This window comes from Poecilia mexicana, unplaced genomic scaffold, assembly GCF_051168715.1.
Source record: "Poecilia mexicana isolate PSO_F unplaced genomic scaffold, ASM5116871v1 scaffold_2, whole genome shotgun sequence".
In the NCBI taxonomy this organism is placed as follows: domain Eukaryota; kingdom Metazoa; phylum Chordata; class Actinopteri; order Cyprinodontiformes; family Poeciliidae; genus Poecilia; species Poecilia mexicana.
Window position 1 is genome coordinate 47,702,569 of NW_028263371.1, and position 27,814 is coordinate 47,730,382.

The 27,814-nt window shown below is 38.5% G+C and overlaps 2 protein-coding genes across 2 annotated transcripts; one reads left to right on the forward strand and one right to left on the reverse strand.

The window, feature by feature from the left end:
* Window positions 1-1,238: 1,238 nt before the first annotated feature.
* On the forward strand, window positions 1,239-27,814 carry gcc2 (GRIP and coiled-coil domain containing 2). The gene is made up of 24 exons (XM_014967690.2): window positions 1,239-1,458; window positions 1,733-1,795; window positions 2,612-2,696; window positions 2,771-2,850; window positions 2,926-3,030; window positions 3,110-3,602; window positions 5,339-7,110; window positions 7,865-7,928; window positions 8,020-8,120; window positions 8,728-8,826; window positions 9,802-9,921; window positions 11,256-11,420; window positions 12,167-12,271; window positions 13,638-13,800; window positions 14,600-14,700; window positions 14,875-14,952; window positions 16,195-16,332; window positions 16,968-17,089; window positions 17,568-17,744; window positions 19,448-19,656; window positions 22,641-22,868; window positions 23,070-23,209; window positions 25,658-25,859; window positions 26,018-27,814. The coding sequence occupies exons 1-24, from the start codon at window positions 1,453-1,455 to the stop codon at window positions 26,089-26,091; spliced, it is 4,890 nt and encodes a 1,629-aa protein (XP_014823176.2). The 5' UTR covers window positions 1,239-1,452; the 3' UTR covers window positions 26,092-27,814.
* tmem223 (transmembrane protein 223) lies at window positions 24,006-24,995 on the reverse strand. Its single transcript, XM_014967691.2, has one exon. The coding sequence runs from the start codon at window positions 24,838-24,840 to the stop codon at window positions 24,067-24,069; it is 774 nt and encodes a 257-aa protein (XP_014823177.2). The 5' UTR covers window positions 24,841-24,995; the 3' UTR covers window positions 24,006-24,066.

Genomic DNA, 27,814 nt, shown 5'->3' on the forward strand with positions numbered 1-27,814 from the left:
TTGGCGCCTCCGTCACTTGTGTCAAAACAGACGCTCTCCATATTCAACAGATGAAACTCGATGGGATGAGAATACAGAAGCTTCACTGGGTTTATGACGGCCCTGATGTCAGGGAGAGGGCAAATATCCTCCCCTCTCTCAAGCATCCCAACAACAATGGCTGCAGGACACAGACCTGGGCACATTTTCTTAAATATGATATCAGTTTGGCTAAAATACAATCCAGAAAAGTATTTTGCGGCTTTTTCCTCAATGTCTCATTTCTCATATTTCACCTCCTTTTTCCTCCTGTTATCTTCTGTGTCTGTGACTGTGACAGCTAATTGGATTTCCCATGATGCTCAGACTGTAACGAGAGCAAAATGTTCAATTTAGTGGTAGAAATGAAATAACTTACAGTGCCCCGCAAAATCCCTCATACTTTCATTTTTTCACATTGCAGCCCCTAACTTTCGTACAGAGCCATTAAAAGAATGATTGTAGATTTCACATATTTTGGAGCAGAAAAGTAAAATTTATCTATTAAAGGCAAGGAAGCTTTCCCAAACAGTTTGGCCTTATGTGAAAAAGTGATTGATCCTAAAGCCAAACCACTGATTGTGCCACCCTTTGTAACAAAATTGTTGTCAAAATGAGAAATTAATGATAATTCCTGTTTTACATTGCTTTATGTAGACGATTGTTGGTCCACTCTTCTTTGCAGAATTATTTTAATTCAGTCACATTGGAGGGTTTGTGAGTATAACTGGCATGTTTAAAGTCATTCTACAGAATCCCAGGTTGATTTTTTATTTTTTATTTATTTATTTATTTTTTTTTTTTTGCTGTAGCTTTATTACAGCTTTATAATGAATGTAAATACAATATATCCATACAGCCCATTGTCTTTACACACTTATCCATGCAGAATCATGAAGCACTGGTGGAGTAATTGGACCAGTCCATCGACAAAAATATATACTATGCAATGGGTTAAATAAGTATGAAATACACAGTCAATTTTTAAAGTTTTTCCACTTACAATAAAAGGAGATGGTCATTGTCGGTACACCTCAACCTTGTGAGATAAAATCTTCTTTACCTGTAATTATTGTACCAAAGGTTCCTATTCTAAATATTTACATTTTTCTTATGTGTCCAATACTTATTTTATGCAATAAATAAATTATTAAAACATCTTACGGCGAGATTTTCCATATATTTAATGTATTTGTTGATCGCCCCCGTTTGAACACGTGACGTAAATTATTCCGACGTCAGCCGGTTGACGATTGCGGAAGCGGGTCTTAGCTTTAGCCTGCTACCTTGGAACCAAAACAGATGAAATGTTTCCGTGCTAAGTCGCTGCGTAGTCGATCGTAATCTTAGATATTGATTGAAGTTCCCCTTGTCAGACACCTGCTATCCGCCTTTGTGACACAGGAGAGAGGAGAAGCTAAAGAGCCGCCTGAAATGGAGGTAAATATTCAGTATCGAGCAGTTAGCTTTAGCTAACCTGACAAGTTGATGTGGAGCATCTTGAAGTTACAGATACCAGAACTCAGAGCCGTTTTCGTTGATACAGTTTTCTGAAATAAAAAGCTAACTTGGAAGAAAAAATATTTACAAGTTTTATGCAAAAAGTAAACATTATTGTCAGGTTTTGGTTGACATAAACGTGTTTCTTTTTCTCCTGATGAACCCAACGTTTTTTAATCTAATAATGTTACTTCTTTTACTTTTCTCTAAAAAGGATCCCGGTGGTTCTGCAGCTGAGGCTGGGACTCCATCCCAACCTGGTGCTCCCAAGTCAAAGGTACCTCACAACTTTGTGTCTTTAATTAATCTGGACCTTTCTTTCTCATACATACTTTAGTGTGAAAATCATTGGTCTTATCTAAAGACATGATTGTTTATAAAACCATTAGAGGAAATGTGATGACAGAATTACTTTTTTTTTGGCTTTATTTTCATTTACAATTTAGCTGTTGGGAAATATTTCAGATTCCAGCAATCAGCACGTTTTGAATATTAATAATCTGAGCAAAAAGAACTTGCAAACTGCAAAATGAAGGTTTTTAATTGATATTTTTTTTATTAAAATATAAATAACAAATGCCTGTCATGAGCTGTATTATTACTCCTGCAGTAATGTTTCTGAAATTATTGATTTGACAATAATATCATGTCATACATTTTTGTTTACATTTTTAGAGAATGCTGTGATAATCTAGAATCTTACTGTTAGGCCAAATGAAAGGGAGAGTGCTTGTATTGTGGATCACCGTGTTAATAATTTAATTTTGTTGATGATTTGGGCAGCCCATCCCTGTAGAGTGTTAGTTTGAAGCAGCTACTTAGAGTTTGTGCTTTTTCTGATTTCCAGTGTAACCCTAGAAAGAGTTTTTGCCAAAACTAATGAGGATCAGAAGCTGAATTACACATTTGTTTTAAAAGTGAAAACTGATCTATGGCTGATGATATGCAGCGACAGTGTTGGGAGGTTTCCTTAGAAGCTAACATGTTGGTGCATAAAACCTACATGTGGAAAGATTATGTTAAAACAGCCCTAAAGTTTGATTGTTTCATAAGATTAGTTTTTCTCTTTCTTTTCTTCCCGCTGTCTGCACAGCTGGATACGCTGTCCAAAGATGACCTCATCAAATATGCCAAAAAACAGATTGCCGCCATGCAAAAGATGAAGGCCAAATGCACAGGTAGATAATAAAGTCACGACTGGTGAGTCTTCTCTGGCTGTGAATTTGTGACATTACTTTATTTGTTTTCCCAGATTTGGAAAAAGAAGTTGAGTCCCTTAAACAACAATCCAAAAGTACTGACAAAAGTCCAGAGGATGCCTTGTTGATACAGGTTTGTATATCTCCAGATCTGTTGTAAAAGTAAATACGTTTGCATTTTGTAATTTTATTATGTTTGCTGTTTCAGGAGCTGACTGAAAGGATGGATGTTCTGCTACTGGAGAAAGCTGAAACTCAGCAAAGTCTTGCACTCTCACGCAAAGAGCTAGAGAGAACCAAACAGCAAGCCAAGGTAAAATACCACAAACATAACAATTTTGTGCAATGTTATGTCTGTAAAGAAGTCAGATTGGTTTTTTTTTTCTTTTCAGGAGGATCTAGCACTGCTGCAAAGTGAACATGAGCGAGTTATTGAGGTCCACCAACGGAAGATTGAAACATTGGAGTCCAGCATTGAGGAATCCAGAAACCAACACCTGGAAAAAGTGAATCATTTCCAGAAATTACTCCAGGAACAAGAGGAACGAGACAGAGAAAGAGAGAAGGAGCGCAGAGCAGAATACACCAGTGCTCAAGAGAGCGTAGAGGAAGTCAGACGCTCCCTTGAAGCTCAACTGGAAACCCTTCGAGCTGAAATGAAGGCAATCCAAGACAGAAGTTCGGAGGAGGCAGCGCAGCTGGAGGAGAAGTACCAGAAGGAGCTGACGAAGGCCCAGCAGGAGGTGGAGAACCTGAAGGAGGAGCTGGTTCAGAAAACCGTCCAGCATGAGGAGGAGATGAAAGCTCTGGAGGAGGACTGGGAGATCGAGAGGGATCGCCTCATGATGCTCACCGAGGAGCTGACTGAGCAGCTGGCTTCAAAAGGTACAACAGGATGAAGGAAGTTACTGTTCTCTGGGTTTGGTTTGATTTATCTGAGGAGAAATGTTCATAAGAACAGCCTTGAAAACTGAATTTACATGTCAGTTAAGCAATGAATTAAATATTATTTTACGTTACAGTTAAAGATTTCAATGTATTTTGTGTGGATTTCATCACTACAAAAAAAAGTTACCAAATATTTTTGGTCCAGTTTCTAGGGCAAATATTTTAGTACACTTGAAATAAGACAAAACTCAGTTACAAGTAACTTTCCAGCTCGATATAGAAGTTTGTTTTAAGTAAATAATTCCTTAATATCAATTAAAAAAGTGTTAGTAACAAGTAAAATAATCTTCAAGTGGAACAAGACATTTTAACTTAAAATATTGTAAAATGTCTTGTTCTACTGGCAGATTATTTCACTTAGAACTAAAACTTTGTCAACAGTATTAAATAATTATTTACTTAAAATAAGCTCCTATATTTTGCTGAAAAGTTGCTTGTAAATCAATTTGACTTCAAGAGTAATAAGGATTTTGGAGTAGAACTAGACAAAAATACTTGGTAAGATTTTGTTTTTACCGTGATTTGACAGATCAACACAAAGTGATGCATAATTGTGACATGAAAGATCATTTATACATCATTTTTTCAATATTTAGTAGTAGCAGTTTGACTTTATTGAATGTGGTAAAAGAATAAAGTTATATGAAAACAAAATCAATTTAAAACAAAAGCAAAAAAAGAACAGCACGAACACATACATATTTTACAGCTAATTGTCTGAAAGGTGTATTCACCCCCTTACTCTGATACTTTTAGTAAAATTTAATGGAACAAATACTTTTAATTGGTCAAAAAAAAGAATCAAGTTGTATGAAATGTAATGTCATTATAAATACACCTATTTTATCAAGATCTAAGAGATTTATTAGAGAATATTGGTGATTATATAAAATATCTTGCAGACCAATGAACAGAGTAAACAGGTAATGGAGAAATGTAAATTAGTTGTAGGTTTAAAAACGATGTCAGAACTGTAAACATACAAAACGTGGCCAACTGAATTAACAGGCCAGGCAAGAAAAACGTTATTGACAGAAGCTGGTGTCAGCAAACATGTTCATGAAACTGAACTGAACTAAAATATATAAAACACTCTGGTGAAAATCGAACAAGCAACACGCTGACAAATTCTACCACAAAAACACTCAACAGGTCATAAAAAAACATAAATCCTCATATAGCTGTAATTTTTCCACTATAATTTTGCACAATTTTGTATTTAAAATCTTTGTGTTTGTGTTTCGATCAATCCTGTCACAATAAGCAATGAATTAATTAACCGCACAATGTTCTTATGATTAATATTTTTTTAAAGGGCAGTTTTGTTTAAATAGACATCATAATCCATTTTATTTATTATTGTAGATTTATTATTTTATTCTGTTTTATTTGTTATTGTTTTTGGTTGTTGTGTTCTAAAATCTCTTTCTGTTCCAGTTTGGAGCGTTTTGTATAAAATTAGTGTCTATTCATCTATCAGAGGTCAAATTTGCATTATGATGCAATTGTCATTAGTTGAAAATGGTGTCAAAATAACCATAATATAATTTCTGTGACAATTTATCATCCAGCAAATTGTTACTGTGACGGATCTAGGTACGATTTACTGTGTTATAACGACTTACTTATAACTTTAGCAGCATGTTGAGGCGACGTTGTTCTGTTTTTTGCAGACAGCTACCTGCAGGACGTTCAGGAGGAAGACGAAGACCCCAGCCGTGGCGCCGGGATCGCCAAAATGCTGGAGCTGTCCGGGTGCAAGCAAGCTGAACCGCAGAGCGGCGGCGAGGAGGGCGAGCTCGGCAGACTGAGGACGGCGCTGGACGACGTTCAGTCCCAGAACACCATGCTGCAGGACGAGCTCACGCTGCTCAGCAACGTGAAGGCGGAGCTTGAAGCAGAGCTAGAGCGGGTCAAGGAGGATTTCCAGGTGGAAAAAGAAGAGCTCGAGTTCAAAATAAACGAGCTGCAGATGAATAAAGACAGTCCGACCACTGAACCCGAGCTGAAGCTTCAGCCTGAGCAGCAAGAAGTTAAAACTCCTGCCGAGATGCCGAGCAGCGACCTGAATCTGAACGAGGAGCTGACAGCCCGATGTGAGGCCTTAACCAGAGAACGCAACGACGCCATGGCCGAGTGCCAGCAGATGAGAGACATACTTCAAAGTGTGGAGACAGAGCTGGGGGAGAAGACCAAAGATTTTGTCCAGCAGTACAACACCATGAAGGAAAAGGGCGCAGAAACGGTGCGAGACCTTCAGGAAAAGATCGAACAGCTCAGCCAACAGAGAGACGAGCTGCGGGTGAGGATGACTGAAATCACAGAGGAGAAAAACTCTCTGATGAAGAATATCCAAGACCTTCAGCAAAATTATGCAGCTGAAAGCCAGAAACCTTCCGCTTCCGCAGAAGAAGAAGAAACCTCTTTAAAACAGGCTGTGAAGGAGCTGACTATGCAGAACGAGGAGATCTTCTCACAGCTGAAGATGAAGGAGAACACGATTCAAGATCTGAAAGAAATGGCCGCCATTTTGACTGAAGAGCGGGACAAAGCGCAGCACCTGCTGACGCTGAAAGAAGATGAAGTGCAAAGTTTGAATGACGCCAAAACGAAAGAAAACGAGTCGTTGTTGGAAGAGAAAGAGAGGGAAATACTTTTACTCAGAGATGACAACAACAAGCAGGTGGAAAGCTTGAGGATGCAAACAGACAGCGAGGTGAAGCATCTGAAGGAGGAAAAGGAAAAGATGGAAGAAAATCTGAAGGAGAAGACGCGGATTTATGAGGAGACGGTTTCCGGTTTGGAGCTGAGAGTCAAAGAGCTTTCCACGGAGAGGGATGATCTCCATCAGAAACAGGAGCAGGCTTTGTTGGAGCTGTCCAAGCTTCAGGAAGACGGGAAGCTAATGGCATCCAAGATGGCTGACCTGGAGGCTCACATGGCGCAGAGGGAATCTGAAAAGCAACAACTAGAGGAGAAGGTGAAGTCCCTAACAGAGGAGGTGGAGAAATCTGGTGCTTCCATGAGGCTGCTGGAGGAAAATCAATCTGAAGTCCTCACAAAGTCAACAGAGGAGCTGGAAGATCTCCAGACGCGAGTCGAAGAGCTCGAAAACGAGAGAAACCTCTTAAAGAGAAGACTTGAAGAGATGGAGGCCGAGAAAAGAGAGGAAGAGATGGAGACAAACTTCCAGGCTCACATCACAGACCTGGAAAAGGAGCGAAACATGTTGAGGTCAAACCTGGAGGACGTAGTGAGGGATGTAGAGGGGCTGCAGAGGGATCTCCAAGACATGAAGTCGGTTAATGAGAAGCTTAGCGACGAGAACCAGAAACTCCTGAGCCAAGCTTCCCTGGCTCAAGAAGAGAGGGACGAGTGGGAAACGAAGCTCGGAGAGAAGGACGCTCTGGTTTCACAGCTGAGGAACGAAATATCGGCTCTGCAGGTGGGTCAGACTTCTGGTCACATCACGTTTAGGACAGGGTTTCTCAAAATGAGGGGCGCGGCCCTCTGGGGAACCGACAAAGGATGCTTAAAGTTGGAGGAAAAACAAACTAAACTAAAAAAATAAATCTAATACATTTTTTTAAATCAAACGTAATCTGTTTTTCAGTCATTATTAGGAAATATAAGTTAAGATAACTTCTTTATCTTTAGCCTTTTATTTAACCAGGATGAAACTCACTGAAGTGTCTTGACAACAATACATTTAAACAATTATTTACAACAGAAACCCAGTACAATATCAGTAACATTAACACTCCTAAAATCAGTTTAAAAGGCAGAAGGAAACGTCCAGCCGCTCTGCTGTGGAAGAAATTCTGCAATAAAAACACAAGAACTGTGAAGATGAAGTAAAATATTACTCATAATAAAAATAATTGTATCAGATCATCTGTTATTACTTTATTAATCTGATATTCATGTCATAATATATTACCTAATAATAACATTTTGCACCGCAGAACTCATGACCAACTAAAATCCAAAGATATCAGGCAGCATTTATGTTATAGTGAGTAAAATGAGGAAAAACCATCTAAAAGTCACATATTTTGTAGCATTTCATGCTGTTTGTGAGGCCATGGCCTCACAAAGTTTCTTGTTTAGGATCTCCCAAAGTTGTGCTTAAAGGAAATACATTTTATTGGTGCTATTTTTACCCTCTAATATTTGTATCTTTATTTTTTTGTTCACAGGAATCTAATGTCCAATCTGCTTCCTCTGAGGAAAGTGAAGCCAATGAGACAACCAAGAAATTAGGTGTGATCATGGATCTCATCAATTTTATTTCACTAAATCAGCAGTCTTCAAAAAGAATAAGTAAACCGTTTTCTTCTTCTCCTTCCCTCAGCTCTCCTAGAGGATAAAATCAAAGAAAAAGACGAGAAGATGAACAAAATCAAGGCAGTAGCAGTGAAAGCCAAGAAGGAACTGGACAACAGCAAGAAGGAGGTAATCGAATACTTTTATCACATCTGAGTCTAGCGGCTCCAAAATAATTGTAACTTAACGCTTTGATTGGGTCTTTGTCTCTTTAAGAAGCTCCTGCTCTTTCTGAGACTCCGCTTTCATGTTTTTGGCATTAGAAAACATTTTTTGTTGTTTTTTGTTAACTTTTCAAACAGGGTGCTTTAATTTTAATAAGGCAAACAAGCAAAATCTTTTTGTTTTCAGTTTTGGATGTACAATAATTGACATTCTTTTCCAGTAATTTAAAAAATGTCACTATTCTATTTGTTTAATTATTATTAAAATATTATGTCTTGATTATTGTTGAGTTAGTAGAATATTTTTTAGTTGAATATTTCGTTTTGGTCCCCAGTTCCTGAATCTGTTGTTACTGTTGATTTAATTTTTATGAGAAAAAGGACTTTTTGAGAGTCGGGCACCAAACTGTCTGAAGCCCAGGGCCCAGCTCCTCCTGCATGTGGCCCTGGATAAAAAAAACAACAACAAAACTTTAAACTGTAGATGAATTAAATCATTCTGACATTTTCTGTAGTTGTTATATAAATAATTGTTCATTGCTAAAAGTATAATTTATTGGACTTCTTTTCAGGTTGTAACTCTGAAGGAGGAAGTTGCGTCACTGAAAGCAGAGCGGGAAAAGATCAACACTTCAATGAAAGATATCATTCATGGAGCAGAAGGATACAAGGTAGGATGCACTGGATTTTATTACAGTCATAGTTTACATGGATTCGGATAAATTAGTACATTAAAGAAACTTAAATTAATGCATCACTAGTGCTGTTAAAAGTCTGTAATAATTCAAGGAAGGGGAAACTGTTCGATAATCCCTCTTTAGTAAATTGTGTTTTACTTGATGATGTAATGAACTAAAGAAAAGTTTCCAAAGTTATTCATAACATTTGAAGGTTTTCACATCTTGACATGTTACAACCACAAACACCAGTGGTTTTTGGGATTCTGCCTTTGCATCTTTTTGTACCGTTAAGTGTGTTTTTCTTTCAGCAAATGGCTTTTTTTTGTCTGCATACTCTAGTTAACGATTAGTCCTTTACAAAATTAGTTGACGAGTAATTCAATAATCGATGAAAAAGATATGAAAATTATTCTATGTTCATTACACTCTCCAACCCGTCTCACTGAGCTTGAGGTGTTTAGTAAAAAGTAGTGGAGTAAATTTGAAATCTTTGGATGTGGAAAAACCATAATTCCAGTGAAAGAACACTTTGTTTTGCAAACTCACGCCACACTTTACAAACCTTCTTCCATTTGATCACAGTGCGAATACGCTTAAAATAAAACCTGCAGGTTTGATTAATCATCTCCTTTTTTTTCCTAACAGTTTTTAGCTAATTGGCATAGCATAATTTTGCTCCCAGTGGCCTCCATAAACGCCCTGCAGCTGTGTCTCTATTACAGAGGGAAGCACTCTGTTGTGTCTAATGAGAGTTTTGTCCCATAGCCAAATGTAAATGCAGCTGATATGTGTGTTTTCCTTCACTGAGTTGTTCAACCGACCTCCAGCGATGAATATTGAGGTTGTGTGTGTGTGTGTGTGTGTGTGTGTGTGTGTGTGTGTGTGTGTGTGTGTGTGTGTGTGTGTGTGTGTGTGTGTGTGTGTGTGTGTGTGTGTGTGTGTGTGTGTGTGTGTGTGTGTGTTTAGAACCTGCAGATAGATTACGACAGGCAAACAGAGCAACTGGATAAGGAGAGGGAGAAGGTGGAGGCGGCCGAGAGACAGATTGCCGAGCTGACCAAGCGACTCAGCAGTGCTGTCACACAGGTAACTGGGATACACACTCAATCACACACACACAACAAACAAAATGCTCCCAGCCTCCTGTAAATCTTAGCAGTGAGACTTTGTCCAGCGTGCATAACTCCACATGATTTACAGAGTCATTTTAGCCAGCTACACGTCTCCCAGATACATCCCACAAATAGACCATCAGATGTGACTGGCTGCGCGAGGGAGAAATTGTTTTTTGAATATATAACTCCTTTCCTTCCCCCTCTAAGCTCGTAACTGTCTGGCAGGTAAATGGAGCGAGGTATAGCCTCCATCTGCTGCGTTTCCTGAGGCTCGGTTTATTCTCAGATGAGCTGGAGGTTCTCAGTGGGATCGCGCACGCTGAAGCTAGTTAGGGATCCCTGCGTTGTTCCTGACGTCTGAGTTTACCCATCATTGGTTCGGTGTTTGGCTGACAGCTGCCTGGAGACGGCTGCAGCCGCCGCGTTGTGTCTGGAGGAAACTCCACAGAGCCGCTCATGTCAGATTCGCCCGGGTGCTTCTTCAGAAACGCCACGTGTGTTTGAGCAGGGTTGGTTCTTTTGACTACAAGCACATCTCAACTGTGAATGAAGTTCAGCTCCTCTTTTTAGTCTGTTTCTGTTATAAGAGAAAGTTTATTCTGGCCGCTCAAAAAAAAAAAAAAACTAAATTAAGTCATCTTAGATATTGCTTAAGGAAACGAAAATCAAAACTGTCACGGTTTCTTCCTTTTCTGTTCTTATGAAAAGGAACATTTGACCTTTTCCTTTTCCTGGAAAAGGTCAAATTTAAGACTTTATTGTATTTCCAGGCTGTCCAATCAGGAATATGTTCATGATTCAAATCTGAATTTGTGAAATAAAATGACTTCCAGTTATGGTGGTTTTATGTAAATAAAACTAAAAAAAGTATAAAAAAGAGATGGAAATACATATTGTCACATAATCTACATTCATGCATCCATCAATCCTTTTATCCATCCGTCCGTATGTCTGTCCGTCCGTCCATCCATCCATCCATCCATCCATCCATCCATCCATCCATCCATCCATCCATCCAACATTTCTTCCATCCATCCATCCGTCCGTCCATCCATTAGTCGTCTTCTATCCGTCTCCCCATCTTTCTTTTATCCATCTGTCCACCCTGTTAAGGTTCTGTTTCTTGCAGGATCTGTATTTTCTAAATCAATAGAAAATACAGTAAATATACTAATATACACATTAGTATATTTATTATGTAAAAACAACAAAACTTAAAAAGCTGTAAATGATAATACATTGTTTACCAACTCTGATGGCCGACTATTGAGCTTCTTTCAGTACAGAGTGTGGCCCTTTGTGCAGAAGGAGACGCTGAGCAGTGAGAAGGAGGATCTGCAGGCCGGTTTGGAGACCATGAGGAGCGCGGTGAAGCAGCTGGAGGCCAGAAACCAGGAGCTGCAGAAACAGCTGGCCAGCCTGGACAGAAACCTGCTGGCCGAGAGAGCCATGAAGGACCAGAAGCTTAAGGTGGACATGAGCACACACAGAAGATTAAAGGGGCTCGATTATGAATCATCCATTCACATAGTGTCATTTTACAGTGCAGTCAAGTCACTATGTTGTTTTTAGTGATGTTAAGTCAAATATGACTTAAAATAAATTTGACTTCATAGTGTGGATTGGGCCTCTGTCTCTTTAAAAGCTCCTGCTCTTTCTGAAACTCCGCCTTCAGGAAGTCATCACAACATCTCTCCTCTATTAACCCTTTAGTAACGTTTTACCAGTGCAGTACTGAGAAGTAGGTCGTTTAATGAGCTCAGCAGCTCCACCAGGTGCTTGCTAATTACGTCTGGCTAGTCTGAAGGAGCTGAGCAGTGGAGTCGTAGGGAATGGCTGCTCTGTGTGGCGGAAGCTTGGAAATTGCAGCTCGTAGGAGGAACTACGCCTTGAAGGCGGAGCTAGTTTCATCCGAGCGTTTTGCACAGCTGAATTGTTGCCATGGAGATTAAAGGATTTGTCAAACATGCATGAAAGAATCAAAGTAACACTCCCAGTTTTGCTTTTGAGGAGGAAATAACATTATAACATGATGTAAAGCTCAAAAAGTTGATTTTACATAATACTGCCCCTTTAATTTGACCAGAAAATCTTTTTTGGAAGTATTGGAAATGTCTGCAAAGTAATCTTGTAAATCAATTACTTAATATCATTAAATCTGATAGAGCAGTGTTATAGTTCACTGACAGGCTCAAAGTGATTGCTTGCCCCTCCAGGACCTGTCATCCGCCACGAAGGAGGTGGAGGAGCTGACAGCGCAGCTCCACAGGCAGCAGCAGCAGTCCCAGCAGACCGCCCAGGAGCTGGAGCTGCTACGCAAGGTACCCAAACACACCAGCGTTTCCCAGACCCACTGTGTCTCTTCGGGTCAACTCGAGCCGGTGATGGCCGGCCTGAAGCCACGGCGGCACGTCACAGAGAACCGGAGCAGCTTTAGCCCACAGCACAACGAGCTGCTGTTACTTTTCCATTAGTGGAGGCCTACATAGTACACTTGAGAGCTGCCTGGAGGTCTGACTTTGTCTTTTGTCCACTTTGTTAATTCAGTCAAAGAAACTGGATTTCTAATGGTGATACAGATTTTTTTTTAAAGAGAAAGGGATGTTGCGTTCTAAAGAGTAGATACATTTATTTTAAAGGATCCTTATAATATCAAAATGTCAGGAATAATTTTGTTTGTTCAAAAAGTGAATGCATGTTAGTCTAATTGCTGAACATTACATTTGTTGAAGATATAAAATAATCATTTTAGTGATGTGCCAATTTTCCCTTGACTGGGGATTCCCCCCCCCAATTAATCAAAATCAGAAAACTTCCTCTTTTTGGTCTGTAAACACACCAAAACACATGTTTTTGTAAAAATCTGTTAACGGTAATAGACTAGGCTTCAGACGGAAAAAGATTCTTAGGATTAGGGTTAAGCCAACTGTTGTCCTTACTTTCTTTATAAAAGCATAATATTTTGATTATTCCAGTTATCCTAATGTCATCTGTAACATTTATTTCCTATTTGGAAACATAGACTTAAAGGGGACCTATTATCCAAATTTACATTTTATTCTTCCATTTTGGTCCCAAAAACAGCCAAAGCACTTAAAAATGACCCCCAGCTGTGTTTTAGGAACAAGTTAATGTTTTTTAGTGTCTGGAAAAGGAACCAATTCAAAAACCTCTCAAATATGATGGCCGTTGTGCCTAGCAACCCCAGCCAAGCCCAGCGCATCACCTAGCAACCCAAACAAAATTCAATCATGTTTGGTTTTACCACTTTATGTGATGTACAATGACTGCTGGAAAAGACTCATGTTTTGTTGGTTGTGCAGGATGCTCCACTTCTGCTTTTCTAAGAGGTATTGTTGTATAATTGCGCATTTGTTAGCAGCCGTTTTTATGTGCAAGTGTAAACCTTGAGTTGGGGAGCTTGGCCAGCAGCAGCTTATTCGGATTTAAAGTGACAAGAGGCTCTAAAACGACTCATTCTAATAAGAGCTCAAAACAGACAGAACTGACTAAACTAAAATCTTATAATCTAGGAATTATTTTGTCTAACGAACGTGTTTTGTATAGCCCATAGGCCTCAAGATAAATATTTGTCAAAAAACCTTAATTTTTATCCACATAATTTTCCCAGATAAAAGTGTTGACTCTCTTCACAGTCATGATGTAGTGTGTTTACTCTACCACTAGGAGGCACAGCAGAGCTCCCTGCTGGACATGGAGATGGCCGACTACGAACGTCTGGTGAAAGAACTCAATGGAAAACTAACAGAGAAAGAGGAGTGTGTGGAGGAGCTGAAATTCCAGATTAACACACTGAACCAGACGCAGGAGACCCACAAGCAGGAAATCGGTATGATTCACGTGCTTATTTGTAATTGTTAATGTATTTTGTATTTTATTTTTTGGCCTTAAAAGGTTAAGGCTGTGGCTACTACACACATATTTTTTTTATAATAGCTTTGCGCATTATTCTGATTTTTTGGAGTTTTTATTAACTGTAAGCAGGGCCTGATTTAAAAGGATGTGGGACCCTGGGCTGGAGTTAGTTTAGGTGCCCTATCCGCTAAAGAAAAATTATTCTACTAATGCAAATTACAGTATATTAGTAGGTAATCCTATACATCAGTGGGTATGAACTGATGCATGGTAAGTTTAATATGTCCCCTTGCCAGTAATTCCACGTTTTCCCCCCAAAGAATTTGATACGACTTCATTTTCTGTATTTTTTTTATGTTCATATAAATCCAAAAATATGCATACAACTCCATTAATATGGGTTTGTTAGCTTTATAGAAATTACAAAGTAGGCGTTTGTTAAAAAAAAATGAACAGAAAACATGTAGTGCCCACATAAAATCTGATGACCCTAAAGTAAACGCCTAAAATTAATTATTATTTGCATAATGAATCTACTTGAGTTTCACTTTTCGAATTGGATTTCTGAAGTAAATAAACTTTTTGATGCTATTCTAATTTGGGCACAGAAATGTCTTTATAAATAGTAAACATACTCAGTAGTAATATTCAGCTTACATGCAACTGTAGTGTGTTTAGATTTGAAATATTTTTTAATTTTATAGTTTAGCACGCTTTCTGTTTTGACTTGCTGTTAATGTCTGCTCTCGTCTCATGTCTCTGCGTGTCTCCAGAGGCTTTGAAGTCTCAGCTGGACCAGGAGGAGGAGAAAACCATGAAGATGAAACAGCTGCTGGTGAAAACCAAGAAAGATTTGGCAGATGCCATGAAACAGGTCTGTGTGTGTTTCTGTTGGCGAATCCCCAAAGATTTCCTGTTACTGTGCAGCACGGACGTCTGATGAATGTAAATAGAGCGATGCGGCCATGTGTAAGCATGGCTGGAGAAGGCCTTGGAAGATGTTGGGAAGAGTTACTAATGTGTCATCTGCGTGTGTTCATGCATGCAGGAAAGCTCCCTCATGATGCAGCAGGCGTCTCTGAAAGGAGAGCTGGAAGCTAACCAGCAGCAGCTAGAAAGCTCCAAGGTAACACAAAAAAAAAACCCTTTCTGGTAGCGCTGGACAATAAATCAATAACAACATATATTGAGATAAACACGTGATAAATATCAATGGATAATATGTCTGATAGAATATTCAATGTATAGAATATTCACTGTACTCTGATTCAGAACCGCACAGCATTCTGGGGGATGTAGACAAAGGAAAAGCTTTGACCACTCAACATCTCACAGCTGCACTGCAAAAACACAAAATCTTCCCAAGTATTTTAGTCCAGTTTCTAATGCACTTGAAATAAGACAAAGTAGCTTTTCAGCAAGAAATATAAGCTTGTTTTAAGTCAATAATTCCTGAATATTTTTTAAACAATACTTATTACCTTTTCAGATTATTTCACTTATTACATGGGGAAAACGTCTCGTTACAAGTGAAATGATCTGCCAATGGAATAAGTAGTTTTTATCAATATTAAGGAATTATTGACTTAAAACAAGCTCTTTTGTCTTGCTGAGAAGTTTATCTTATTTCAAGTGTATTCAGATATTTGCACTAGAAACTGGATAAAAAATACTTGGTAAAAATGTTATGTTTTTGCACTGTGGCTATCCAGTGTTGGTGGAAGCAACTAACTCCCTCACTTTTTGGTTACCTAGCAACTCCCTCACTTTTTGGTTACCTAGCAACAGCCTGCTGGGTAAATTCTGCAGTAATTATTTGCTTAATAAGAAACGACAATGGCGTGGAGAGGAAACTGGATAAAACATGAAATGTTTGGCAGAATTTCACATTATTTAAGTTAAGCCAAGTTTATTTGTGAAGCACATTTCAACAGCAAGGCAGTTCAAAGTGCTTTACATAATAAAAGCACAAAATTTCAAAGTTATAATGAAAACACCATACAGTCAATAATTAATTATATTTTGATGGGTGCCATCACCAAAATCAGACATACCAAATATGTTGTTCAGTTTTTCATTTGTTATGGTTCAACTCTAAACCGGTGGGTTTTTTGTCTTGATTTAAAGGTTGTGTTTCTGGGGATGCAGATCAGATGTAGGGACTTTAAAACTGGGGGGGGATGTGCTCTAAAAAAGCAAAAAACTAATCAATAATCATTGATATCGACTGATGTAAAATGCTTATATTGTGATATGTCTTATTGTCCCAGTCCTACTTTCTGGTTTTCATCTTGATTCACATGTAAAAAGCAAATCAAGATTTTGTTCCAGCACTTGTACTCTAAAACGTGTGTGTTGTTGACTTCAGATTGAGATGTGTGAGCTGACAGCCGAGCGGCACCGCCTGCAGGAGCAGCTGAAGTCCGCTTTGGAGCAGCAGCAGAAGACCAGCAGCTCCCTGCAGCAGCGCATCCACAGCCTGCAGCAGGACAGAGACACTGCAAAGGTTCTCATCCTTAACTACCTCACTTTTAGCTCTGTTCACAGGTTTAATTCAAGAAGTAATGCTTTCTTCAGCAAGAGCATAACAGTTTTAACAAATGATCTGAGCTCCTGCTCACGAGAAACGATTGATAAATGAGGCTAAAAGTAATGACTCTTTTCATAATTTATCTCTCAATTATTTTTAATTACCTCTATCTACAATGTCAGGCGTGTTTCAGTCAGACATTCATCATGTTTAAATGCTCAGCTGATAGCAGCCTGTTTGTAAGACCCACAATTAGCAATGGAAATAGTTTGAAAGCTAATTTTTACATGGAGTTCTGATGAGTAAATCCATAATTTTCCAGATAGCAATCAATTCCAGTTGGTGGCAGCATATTTTGCTGTATTGATCCCCAAAGGTCTGGGTGGATTGGTTTGTCCCAGCATTGCACATAACAAAAATTAAAAATTAAGTAATAATAATAAATAATAAAACATATCGCTCAGTATATTCCTAAAAATATATTCAGCATTTAAAACTGCAGCTCCAGCTTCATCTTTTAACAGATTCAATTGGGTAACCATCATCCTTTGTAAAAATGAAACACTTTTTTTTGTGTGCATATCTTTACTGAATCTGTTTGTTGGTTTCAGGCTGAGCTTATGGCAACAACAAGCGAGTTTGAGAGCTACAAGGTTCGAGTTCACAACGTGCTCAAGCAGCAGAAGAGTAAAACCAGCGCCCAGCCTGAAGGAGACTCTGGGAAACTAGAGAGGTGAGAGCAAAATGAGGGAAGATGCAATCAGAAAACTGCTTCCTGTTAAATGCCTGTAACATTTAACAGGAAGGTTAAGAAGGATAAACTTCTGCTCAGTGGTTTTAAAATGAAACGGCAGGTCAAACGGTGAGGCACAAGCTTTCATCCTAAATTTGAGGCTGTTTGTATTCATAATAGATTTACATTGTGGGAATAGTTTGAGATTAATCTGTTTGTCGCAATAAATCAATTAATTGCATGATAAGTTAAAACACGCTCAATAATTTCCAGTTGCATGATTTATCGTTTTTCTACTAAAAACTGGATGACAAACTTTTCAGTTTGATGCTCTGGTCTCAACTAATTTTTTTACATAGCCTTCAGAATGCATTTTACTTGTTGTCTCTGTTGTTTTTTTGGGGTATCTAAAATGTCTTCCAGTTCCAGTGTTAAATGTTCACTAGATTTATTATATGTGTGTCCTGGTGGTCTGCAGGGAGCAGTTGTCCTCTCAGGTTGAACAGCTGCGGAGCCGCCTGTCTGAGAGCCAGCAGAGCCTCCAGAGCAGCGTCTCCGAGCTGCAGCAGCTCCAGGCTGAGCACGACACTCTGCTGGAGAGGCACAACAAAATCCTGCAGGAAAACATCGCCAAAGAGGCTGAGCTGCGAGAGAGGTGAAATGTTTTGGTTCTTCATTCTACATCTGCTGAGGTTTGTGTGCTCATCAGGTTGACATATTGTCTAATTTTTCCCCTCTCTGTTGTTTGTCTGTACAAAAGTATGCATGCCGTTTCACATTGCAAGCAAAATATTCAATGTATTCTTTAGGGGTTTTATGTTACGGTAGTTTTAAAATCACGATCTGAAACGTGCGGTGTGCACATTCACAACCAAAAACCTTTAGAATCCACCATGTTAGTATATAATTTCAGTATTAAACAATTAAATTCACCCTTCATCGTCCTGAAATGTAAATAACGTGGCTCAACGGCAAAACTACAGAGACTTTCCGATCTACCTGAACAGACAGGAATAATCAAAAAAGCTGCCAAGAGGCCTACGGTAACTCTTGAGGAGCTGCAGAGATTCACAGCTCAGGTGGAAGAATCTGTCAAAGACAACCAGTAGTCCTCAGTGATGTAATAAATCCTGTTTTCCTCAAGCCATATGGAAAACAGGGGTGTCCAAACTTTTTGTACATCGGCCAAAATTGCTGAGTCGAAAGTAGTGGTGGGCTAAAAACCCGAAATAAAGCCAATAAAGTAGTCCCATTTCTTTTTTCTTTTTTTAATGGATACTTATTGTAGATCCAAAACTTGAAAAGGATTCTTTCAATGGCCATTGTATATTAAAAGCAAAAGAAAGTTGTAGACTTTTGGCATAAGTTCTGGAAAAAACTGGGAAAATGTCTGAGTTTGAAAAGTTAAAAATTTGCTAGAAAAAAAATCAGAAATGTTGAGATTAATCTCAGAAATTTTCTGGGGGAAAAATGGCAAAAACCTGGGACTTTTGGAGTTTCGAAAGCTCAACATTTCTGAGTTTTGCTGCAGAAAGGTTGAGAGATTACTTTCAAAATTTCTGAGTTTTTGTGATGGAAATTTATTCCTCATTTTTTTCCTCTTCTCTGTCTACAAAGGCCCTAATACGTCGCTGTAGTTTTTTTCACTTTTGCTGTATTTAAAGAAAAGCATCTAGTTTTCAGATTCTTTTGGGCTCAATTGAACACATTTATTTTCAGTATTAAGAACTTTTTAAAGAAAAACTCTTTCTATATTTAGTCAAGTTTAATAAACTAGAACAAAGCTGATTTGGGTGCATTAGTCGCCTTTTCAGTAAAAGTCTCTGAATAACATGGCTTTACCTTTTGTTTAAAACTTGGTTATAAAAACACAAACATTTTGTGTTGTACTTTACATTTTCTATTGTAAGAAAATTATATCTGTAATAATTTTACCCTTATTACAAATTAAAAGTGTCCATCTGCATCTATCAACCAATTTTGCATCATTTGGCCTCACAAAATCAGTCCAAGGGCCACAAATGGCCCTCGGGCCGCACTTTGGACACCCCTGTTGTAGAGAGGAAACCGCAAACATCTGGATGAAGATACTTTTGCCAAATGAAACAAACATTAAATAGGATTTATAGAGAAACACCAATACTTCAAATCACCCTCAACACAACATTCCCACAGTGAAACATAATGGTGGCAGCATCATGCTGTGGGTTAAAAGTTAAGCTACTTTATGTTGCTCTGTCACATAGAATCCCAATAAAATCCATTCAATGCTTGGAAAGGCAAAGTAGAAATGCCTAATCAAACTTGAGGAACTTTCCAGATTCTTAACTTCCTGTTTCCCTCTGACCCGTCCTGCAGGGTTTTGACGTTGCAGACAGAGAACGTGTCGTTAAGGTCAGAGGTGACCCAGGCTCAGGCCGACCTGTCGTCCCAGGTGGAGGCCCAGCGGCAGACCTACAGGGAGCAGCTGAGGAAGCTGCAGGACGACCACCGGGCCACCGTAGAGACGCTGCAGGGTCAGCTGAGCCGCGTCGAGGAGCAGCTCTTTAACCTGCAGAGCCAGAACAGTAAGCTCAGCCAAAAGCACCTTAAACAGGCGAAATGTAACAAGTGGGCATCTTACACATGAAATCAGATATTTACATACACTGTAAAACTAAGAAAAATAATTAAAGATTCAGACAGGTGCTTGAAATTCTTGAAAATGCTTGAATTTGAATTGTGTGTTTTCAAGGTTTGGAAAAGGTTTGATATGAAAACTGAATAGTTTTGTTACAAAGTTCAATCTATCATTTGATTAAAAGTTGAAATTTAGAAAACATAATTTACAGTTGAAACCAGACATTTACATACACCTAAAAACTTATCTTCTTTTAGTTAGTGAGAATTAATCAAATTTAACTTATAGGACATTTTTTAAAATATTTATTTTATTTTACTTTCTTTGAATTCTTTGCCTTTAATTTGCGCAGGAAGATAATTTATCTTCACACAGTTTCTTTGGACTGTTTCAATGTAATGAATATTTATTATTCCTAATGGCCTACTGACTTATTGATCATCTTATATTTTATACCTTAAACAACGTTATTGAAATTCAGGGATTTTTTGTTAAATTAGTTTTTATCTCTCGAACCAGTCAGGTGTGTGAGACATTTAAAAACATTTGTTATATTTTAGCTTTACACACAAGACATTAATAAGTCATACATAATATCATATAACAGTGAATTAAAATTGTTCTTTTTTTATTTTCTTTATCTAAAAAGTGTGGTGCTGGAAAAGTTTGAAAACTTTGAAAAATGTTTGAATTTTACTGAAGGAGAACTGTGGAAACCCAGTTTTGTCTTTCACCGGCTGACGTTAAATCAGACAAAACATTTGCTGCTTTAGGATCGCCTAAGGAGATCCTTTGAAGCAGCAAGTGGTGTATAGAGTAGAAGTTTTCTGTCTTGTTTCCTCCTCCGCTTCATGAGAGGAGTGATGGGACACAGAGAGCTCACAGGGGTGAAGATATCGGCGTGTTTATCAGCAGAGCTCATTCATCACCTCCCACACAGCTGCCCTCTGCAGTGAAACACCAAATACACACACCAACGACTTGGAAAGGCGAGCGTGTGGATGTGTGCTGCTTCTCTGTCACTTCAACTTGGCCAGGTGTTGGCGAGGCGCCGCGGCTCTGTTCCCGCCTCGCAGTGTGGCAAACAGGCCCCTGTGACATCTGGAGAGGCTCCTCATTAGTGTCTCATACATAAAAGACCCCCGTTTTTTAGGGCGCGTTTGGCTTATCTCACCACGTATTTCTGAATTTAATCGCATGGACTGAGTCAGCTTGTGTTTGTTTTACTGGTACAATCAAGCAGATTGAATATTTACTGTAATCAAACTGTAAGTCGCATGTACCACACATTAAAATCTATCCATATCTCTCCTTTATTTATTCTGTCTATGAACCAGGTGAAGGCTGCTGATTGGATAATATTTTGCTTCAAAGTTGAGTTCTTGTTATATATATATATATATATATATATATATATATATATATATATATATATATATATTATATATAGTGTTTATCCTTTATTAAAAGTGATTTATTTAGCAAAATTCATATTTTGCACATTTTTATTCTTCCAGTTGTGTCTTAACTGCTTCTAAAAACACTCCAAGTGCTTAAAAAAAGCTCTCTTTTTTACCAGTGAGTTGATGTTTTTTGGTGTCTGAAAAATGAGCCAATTCAACAGCCACTGTGCCGTTACCTAGCAACCCCAGCCAAGCCCAGCCCGTCACCTAGCAACCCAATTCCATCATGTTTAGTTAGCTGGTTTTACCGCCTTAAGCTGGAAAAGACAAGCATTTTAGTTGGTTGTGCAAGAGGCTCCACTTCTGCTTTTCAAAGATTTGCGGTTGTGTAATTACGCATCTGTTTGCAGCCATTTTAAACGTTGTGTTGTGGGGGCGTGGCCAGCAGCTGTCTATTGATTTAAAGGTTCAGAGACCCTAATGCAGCTCATTATGAAAGTCAGCTCAAAATCTCAGACTAAAATCTCAATATGTAAGAATGATTTTGAGTAAAAAATGTAATGAACATCTTTTGTAAAGCACATAAACCTATCTTAACCTGTTAAAGGAAGCATGGTAGGTCACCTTTGAGGGTGTTTAAGTTTAATTCATCTGTTTGTTTGGTCTGCCAGGTACCTGGAACTAAAATGATTTAGATTTTCAGGAGCAGAATACATTAGAATATACATATATATATATATTTTTTTTTTTTTTCTTCTTTTATATGTTTTCATATGATCCTGGTTAAACAAGTACCTGTTTCAGTGTCTCAACGAGGCCCTCTAGTGGTCAGCAGCTACTTCACTCTTCCCGTTAACCTGCTGAGAGGGTAAAGTGAGAAAGACGGTTTAGTTACAGCTTCATGAATCATATTTATCCTCCCACTTTCTCAAGTCACTGTCCCCCTTTCTCATCATTTTTCTGTGTGATGCTTCAACTGTTTGGCACAGTGATCTGCAACCTTTACAATCCAAAAAGCCATTTTTGCTCTCAGTCCAGCTAAATAAAACAGGCTTGGAGCCACAAATATTACCTCATCTTTTGAAAAAATAGCAAAGTTTTTGAGAAATACTTGCCACAGAGAAGCACCAACTTACTCCTATTTTTAGGTTTTAATTAAAAGAAAAACATAAAACATTTTCAAAAAGATGATGGCTATATTTTCTTATATTGGATGTTATTTGCACATAGTTTTCAACCTAATTATAAATAAAGATGATGGTAATTTTAAATGTAATTATTCCACAAAAATTACTTAAAGTTGTATTTGTCGCTATATTTCTTTTTAAATTCCAGTTAATCATATTTAGTCCATTTTTAAGAGTCAATGTGGAAGGTCCAGAAATCCACATGGGGCCCTGGAGCCACAGGGTCACAGCCAAATAAAAAACATCCCAACTTGTTAGGATCTGTTCTACAATCGTTGGCACTTTGTAGCTGAACTATTGTTATATTTCTTCTGTAAGCCTATCTTATCTGCCAACCTCAGGTGCAGCGTCGGCCCAGTTCAGCCGTAAGCCTCTGGCATCAGAACTTCAGCGGAGAAACGCCGATCAGAACCAAGCAGGGTTGGGATCGATGTGTTTGAATGACCTGCAGTCGATGGCCCGGGAGGAGGGAGAAGGCATGGAAACCACGGAGACCGAGAGATTGTCGCCAAAACTCGCAGCCCCGCCTTCCCTGGAGCAGCTGCTCACATCCCCAGACCCCAAACAGGGTGAGCTACAAAAATACTACAGATTAAATCCAGTAACAAAGGAGCTATTTACAGTGTAATGATTCTCCTTTAAATGTCATGAGGTTTCATGTAGTATAGTAGACAAAAAAATAAACAATAAAGTATTTTAATTAATTTAATTTTCATATTTGACTGCTGTTTATTTATTTATACTGTTTAATTTGCTTGTTGCATCTCCAGAGCCGTTTGTTTGGACGGTGGAGCCTAGCAAAGAGGAGCTGAGCGAGAAGCTGAGCACAGCCACACGCAGCATGGAGCACATGAACGGCCTGCTGCACGAAACCGAGGCCACCAACGCTGTCCTCATGGAGCAGATCACTGTACGTATGAACATCTTATTTAACCTTAACTTTATTTGCACAGCACATTTCAGCAACAAGGAAGATTGAAGTGCTTCCCATAAAATCATAATACAGTAACCAATGATGAAACAAGCAGTCAACATTACATTTAGTCAAACGCAATCTTAAAAATCATCAAGCAGATGTACATAAAATATGTTGATCAGTGTTTCACTTACATCTTTGCAGTTTTCTAGAAGGTTTCTAAAACATGCCAGCAGTGTCTAAATTTCATTTTGGGTCATATCAAGATCATGAATGTTCTCAAGGCCAGTTTGTGCCAGAATTTATTAATAAAACCCACTAATAAGCTGTTAAATTATGAATAAATTCCTTTCTGCATTCAATAAGTACTTAAAATAATATTGAACATCTTTCCATTCATCAGTCCCTCCAGGATTTATTTTGTGGTACTATCTTACAAGTATTTGCAATATTTCCACTTATGACATAAAATGTGACATTTTTATTACTTGACATCAAGTAAGGCTGAGTCAGCATTGTCATAAAAGTAAGAAAAACTGCCACCTGCAAGTATGAGTTAGAAGTCACTTATAGCCAATGTTTATCACCATTTTTGTGGTAAATTAGCAATAAATTTGCAGTTATAGATCAGCGCGAAGATCTGTTGATTTTGCATAAATTTCTGGTATTGTGAGAAACTGTCCAAGTTTTGGCGTACCGTATTTGGCCCCCAGACCTTGAGTTTGACACATATGGACACATGTAGGAGAATTTTAAATGTTATAATACAAAATGAATCTTTGAGCCCACATTTTATTTCAAATATTTTATTTAACAGTAAATAAAGAAACCCCAATCTACATCATGTTGCATTAAAATGGTCTGTATGCACCAACGGTGACGTCAAACAGCCTGGCGTTGTTTACGGTCCCATCTTTGTCCAGCAGAAAGTAGAGCCGGTGTCCCTTGATTCTGAGCGGGATGAAAGAGGGGGACTCCTGTCTGTGAGCGTGGCAGGCCACCTGATTTAGTGGGACATTTATGGTCCTGCCTCGGTCTGGTCCCAGAGGAGACTGTGTCCGTACCGTCACCATCCTCCCGCCCTTATGTAGAACCACCTTACTGACGGACCTCCGGCAGAACAGAGCCCCGAGCCCGACTATCCCCGCTCCTATGGTCAGGCATCCCAGGGTAAAGCCGTACCTCCAGGCGTTTGAACCAAGGTTCATCTCGAAACTCCACATCCCAGCCAGTCCGGTGGTGGTGGTGGTGGGCGCCTTGGCTCGGTCTTTTCCACCGGTGTCTCTGAGCCCGGTGAAGGCGAACTGAGCCAGGTACGTCCAGAAGACGAACTGGCCGCCGCAGAAGACCGTCAGCACCCGGAAGAAGCGGGTTCTGTCGTGCTCGAACAGGGTGACATCTTTGGCAGGCTGGGTGGAGCTGCAGTAACCTCGACGGGCTGCTACCTGGCGGGCTGTGGGAGTAAGAATCTCCCCGTTCAGTCCGAACCATGTAAATAATCGCGTGGATTCGCCACTCGACTGGGTCGCATTTTGAAAGGCTCGAGCTTTCTGCTGAAAATTACCGAGTCGAAATAGCCTGGAGTATCGCTCCAGAGCTCCGCAAAGTAGGCGCTCATATCCCATTTTTCACCGTAACTTCGTTTATAAGGTTATATGACTGTAAACAACACAGTCCGAAGCGGTAGCTGCTGTTTTAAATCCACTTTTATTTCACTCCAGGCTTCTCTGTCCGCAAGGGCGCCGCCATACTTGTTATGTATTCTCTTTGTGAACTCTCGCGAGAATAGTGACGTGTCACTCGCTATCGAGTCAGCTCTGTGCCAATCAGTGTGGAACCGTTTCTTGTCCCCTAAAATGCTTATTTTTAGCACGCTAAGGAGAAAAGTATTTGAATTATTGAATTGAATTACAAAATTATTTGTACCGCTTGATCCTTCATTATGTAGCGTCACTTCCAAGTGTACTTTATATGAATTTTGTCTGATGGACCAACATAAAGTGATGCATAATTTTGAAATTAAAGGATGCATCACTGCCTGTAAAACGGTCTCACTTTTGTATTTATTTTAAAAAAGCACACAAAAAAACCAGCAACCTGGGATAACAAGATATATCAGGAAATTAATCATTGGAAGGATGCAAATTATTTGTTGGCCCATTCTTGAATGAGATTTTTTTTTTTCTGAAAAAGACTACTTTGCTTTTCATCATCAGAAAGGTACATCCAGTTGCTACTTTGTCTTTGAGATTCTAGTAAATCAGCAGTTTTTAGCTAATAAAAGTCTAGCAAGAAAAAAGTCCATATTTTAGAGAGGAGTGCATCCTATGAGACTCTCACTTGCACTTGAAAATATCATCGTTAGCAGTTTAAAACAAAACAGAAGTCTTAAATCAGGCTCATAGGAATCTATTGCTTCATGTAACTTTTATTGTCCTTCAGCTGTTAAAGAGCGAAGTTAGGCGACTGGAGCGAAACCAGGAGAGAGAGAAGAGCGTGGCCAACCTGGAGTATCTGAAGAACGTCCTGCTGCAGTTCATCTTCCTGCGTTCTGGCAGCGAGAGGCAGGCGCTCCTGCCCGTCATTCACACCATGCTGCAGCTCAGTCCAGAGGAGAAGAGCAAACTGGCTGCAATCGCACAAGGTGCAAGTCTGCGTAATTTATCCTGAAATGAAAAAAAGCCTAATCTGTCCACTGTTTATTTTTTCCCTGTAATTTAAGTTATTTATTTATTTAGATTAAGTGAAAACATGTAATAATCCCCAGATATTTGGTGTTTACGCTGGTGTTTTTCCTTTCAGGAGAGGAAGAGGGAAGCGGCTCTCGCGGCTCAGGGTGGACCTCCTACCTCCACAGCTGGTCTGGGATCAGATAGACTAAAAACATGGGGAGCACTTTGCAGTGACATCACTGAACCCATCTCTTTGTGAGGTTCTGTATCAATGATGCTAATTAAAATGGTTTTAACTGGGGCATTAACTCGTTACTGGGACAAAACAGGCAGGACCAAAGAATGTATGTAAAATAGTATCTTCTAGGTAGAGATAAAGGAAACTAGAATCTTTATTTACTCTTGCAGAGCATTAGGTACAAACAGTGCTTCTCTGAGATGGACACAGGCTTGTTAAACTGCCTGGTTTTTGTGATGTAAGAAAAATAAAACAAATACATAATTTCAAATGTTTTCCACATATTATCTAACATTTATGTTAAATTGTAATATAAGAGAATCACTATTAATTATCAGGATATGCACAATAAATAATGTTAGATGTGTACAAGAAGAAAACTAAATGCTAAAATTGAATCAAATTCTGTTTCAACCAAATATTTGTTGAAGGTTATTCTCAGTTATGCAGCAAGGTTATTCTACACATTTTATTTTTTCACTATAATAAATTTGTTTGGTTTTCAGTTGAATTTCACAATATGTGGAAAAAGGAGTATATAAATTGTTTATGATGGTGTTTACATAACAAAAACTTGGCATTTTACCAGAGTTTGTGTCCAAATTCGGGAACCAAGATTAGTCTTTCACCAAATTACCCATCATAAATTTCTTTTAGTTGTATTGATTTGTGTTGAAATAAAATCTGTTGGGCATTTTTCTGCAGACACAAGTCACATCAAATGCATCTATTTCAAAAGATTTTCTTATTTCTGGGTTAGAAAAAAAAAACATGTTGCAAACAAATAGTATGATTAGGGATTATTTAAGAAGGTAAATGTAGCCTGGCATAATGTGACTTAAATGTCGGATGTTTAAATCCTTAATTAAAAAAAAAAAAAAAAAGATTTGACTCCTCTGCTTATGTACATGGTACTTTACTCACTTTATTAGCGGACAAGTTGTCATAAATCATATTTCTATTTGCAGTTTCTTTCAATGACTGTCATCATGTATGTTGACTGTTGAATGTCTTTCTGTATGTTATAGTTTATCACTTTATCATCTAGAAATATGCAACAAAAAGGTGTTAATCTTCATCAAGTTTTAATCTGGTTGCTTATAAAATTAAAAAGCCTTAGTCCATATATTGTTGTAAGAAAAAAGTTAACATTACGGTTCTTTAGGTGCTTTTTTTTTTCTTACATTAGTCAGTGGGCAAAATGTAGATTAAATCCTTAGTTTAGCTCAGTTAAATCATCATAACAAAGAAATCGATGTTCATAATTATAACTGGTACTTCCTAAACTCAGGTGCAGTTATTTGTGTTTTTCTACTGTAGCATTTGTAACTACTGTTTTCATTTTATCGGTTTAATGACTATACGGCTCTGTTGTGGGGTAGAAGTTTAATTTTCCGTCACACATACTCAGATTTGCCTCTGCAACATTAATGCATATTGTTTTTCTCCTTGTTATTGCTGTAGAAAGTTGCTTGTTTGTCTTTTTTCCACTCCAGTGGCAGCTCTTTTGGGATCAGTCTACCACAACTTGAATGTACTTTTACCTTTTATATTATGTGAAGGTTACTGTTATCAGAAGCTATGAGAGATTATCAGAAAATCTTTTAAGATTTTGTCTGGATGTAAAAGAAAAACGACAGAAAACTGTGATTGTAAACGGATTAAAACCAACCAGGATGGGAGCTATCA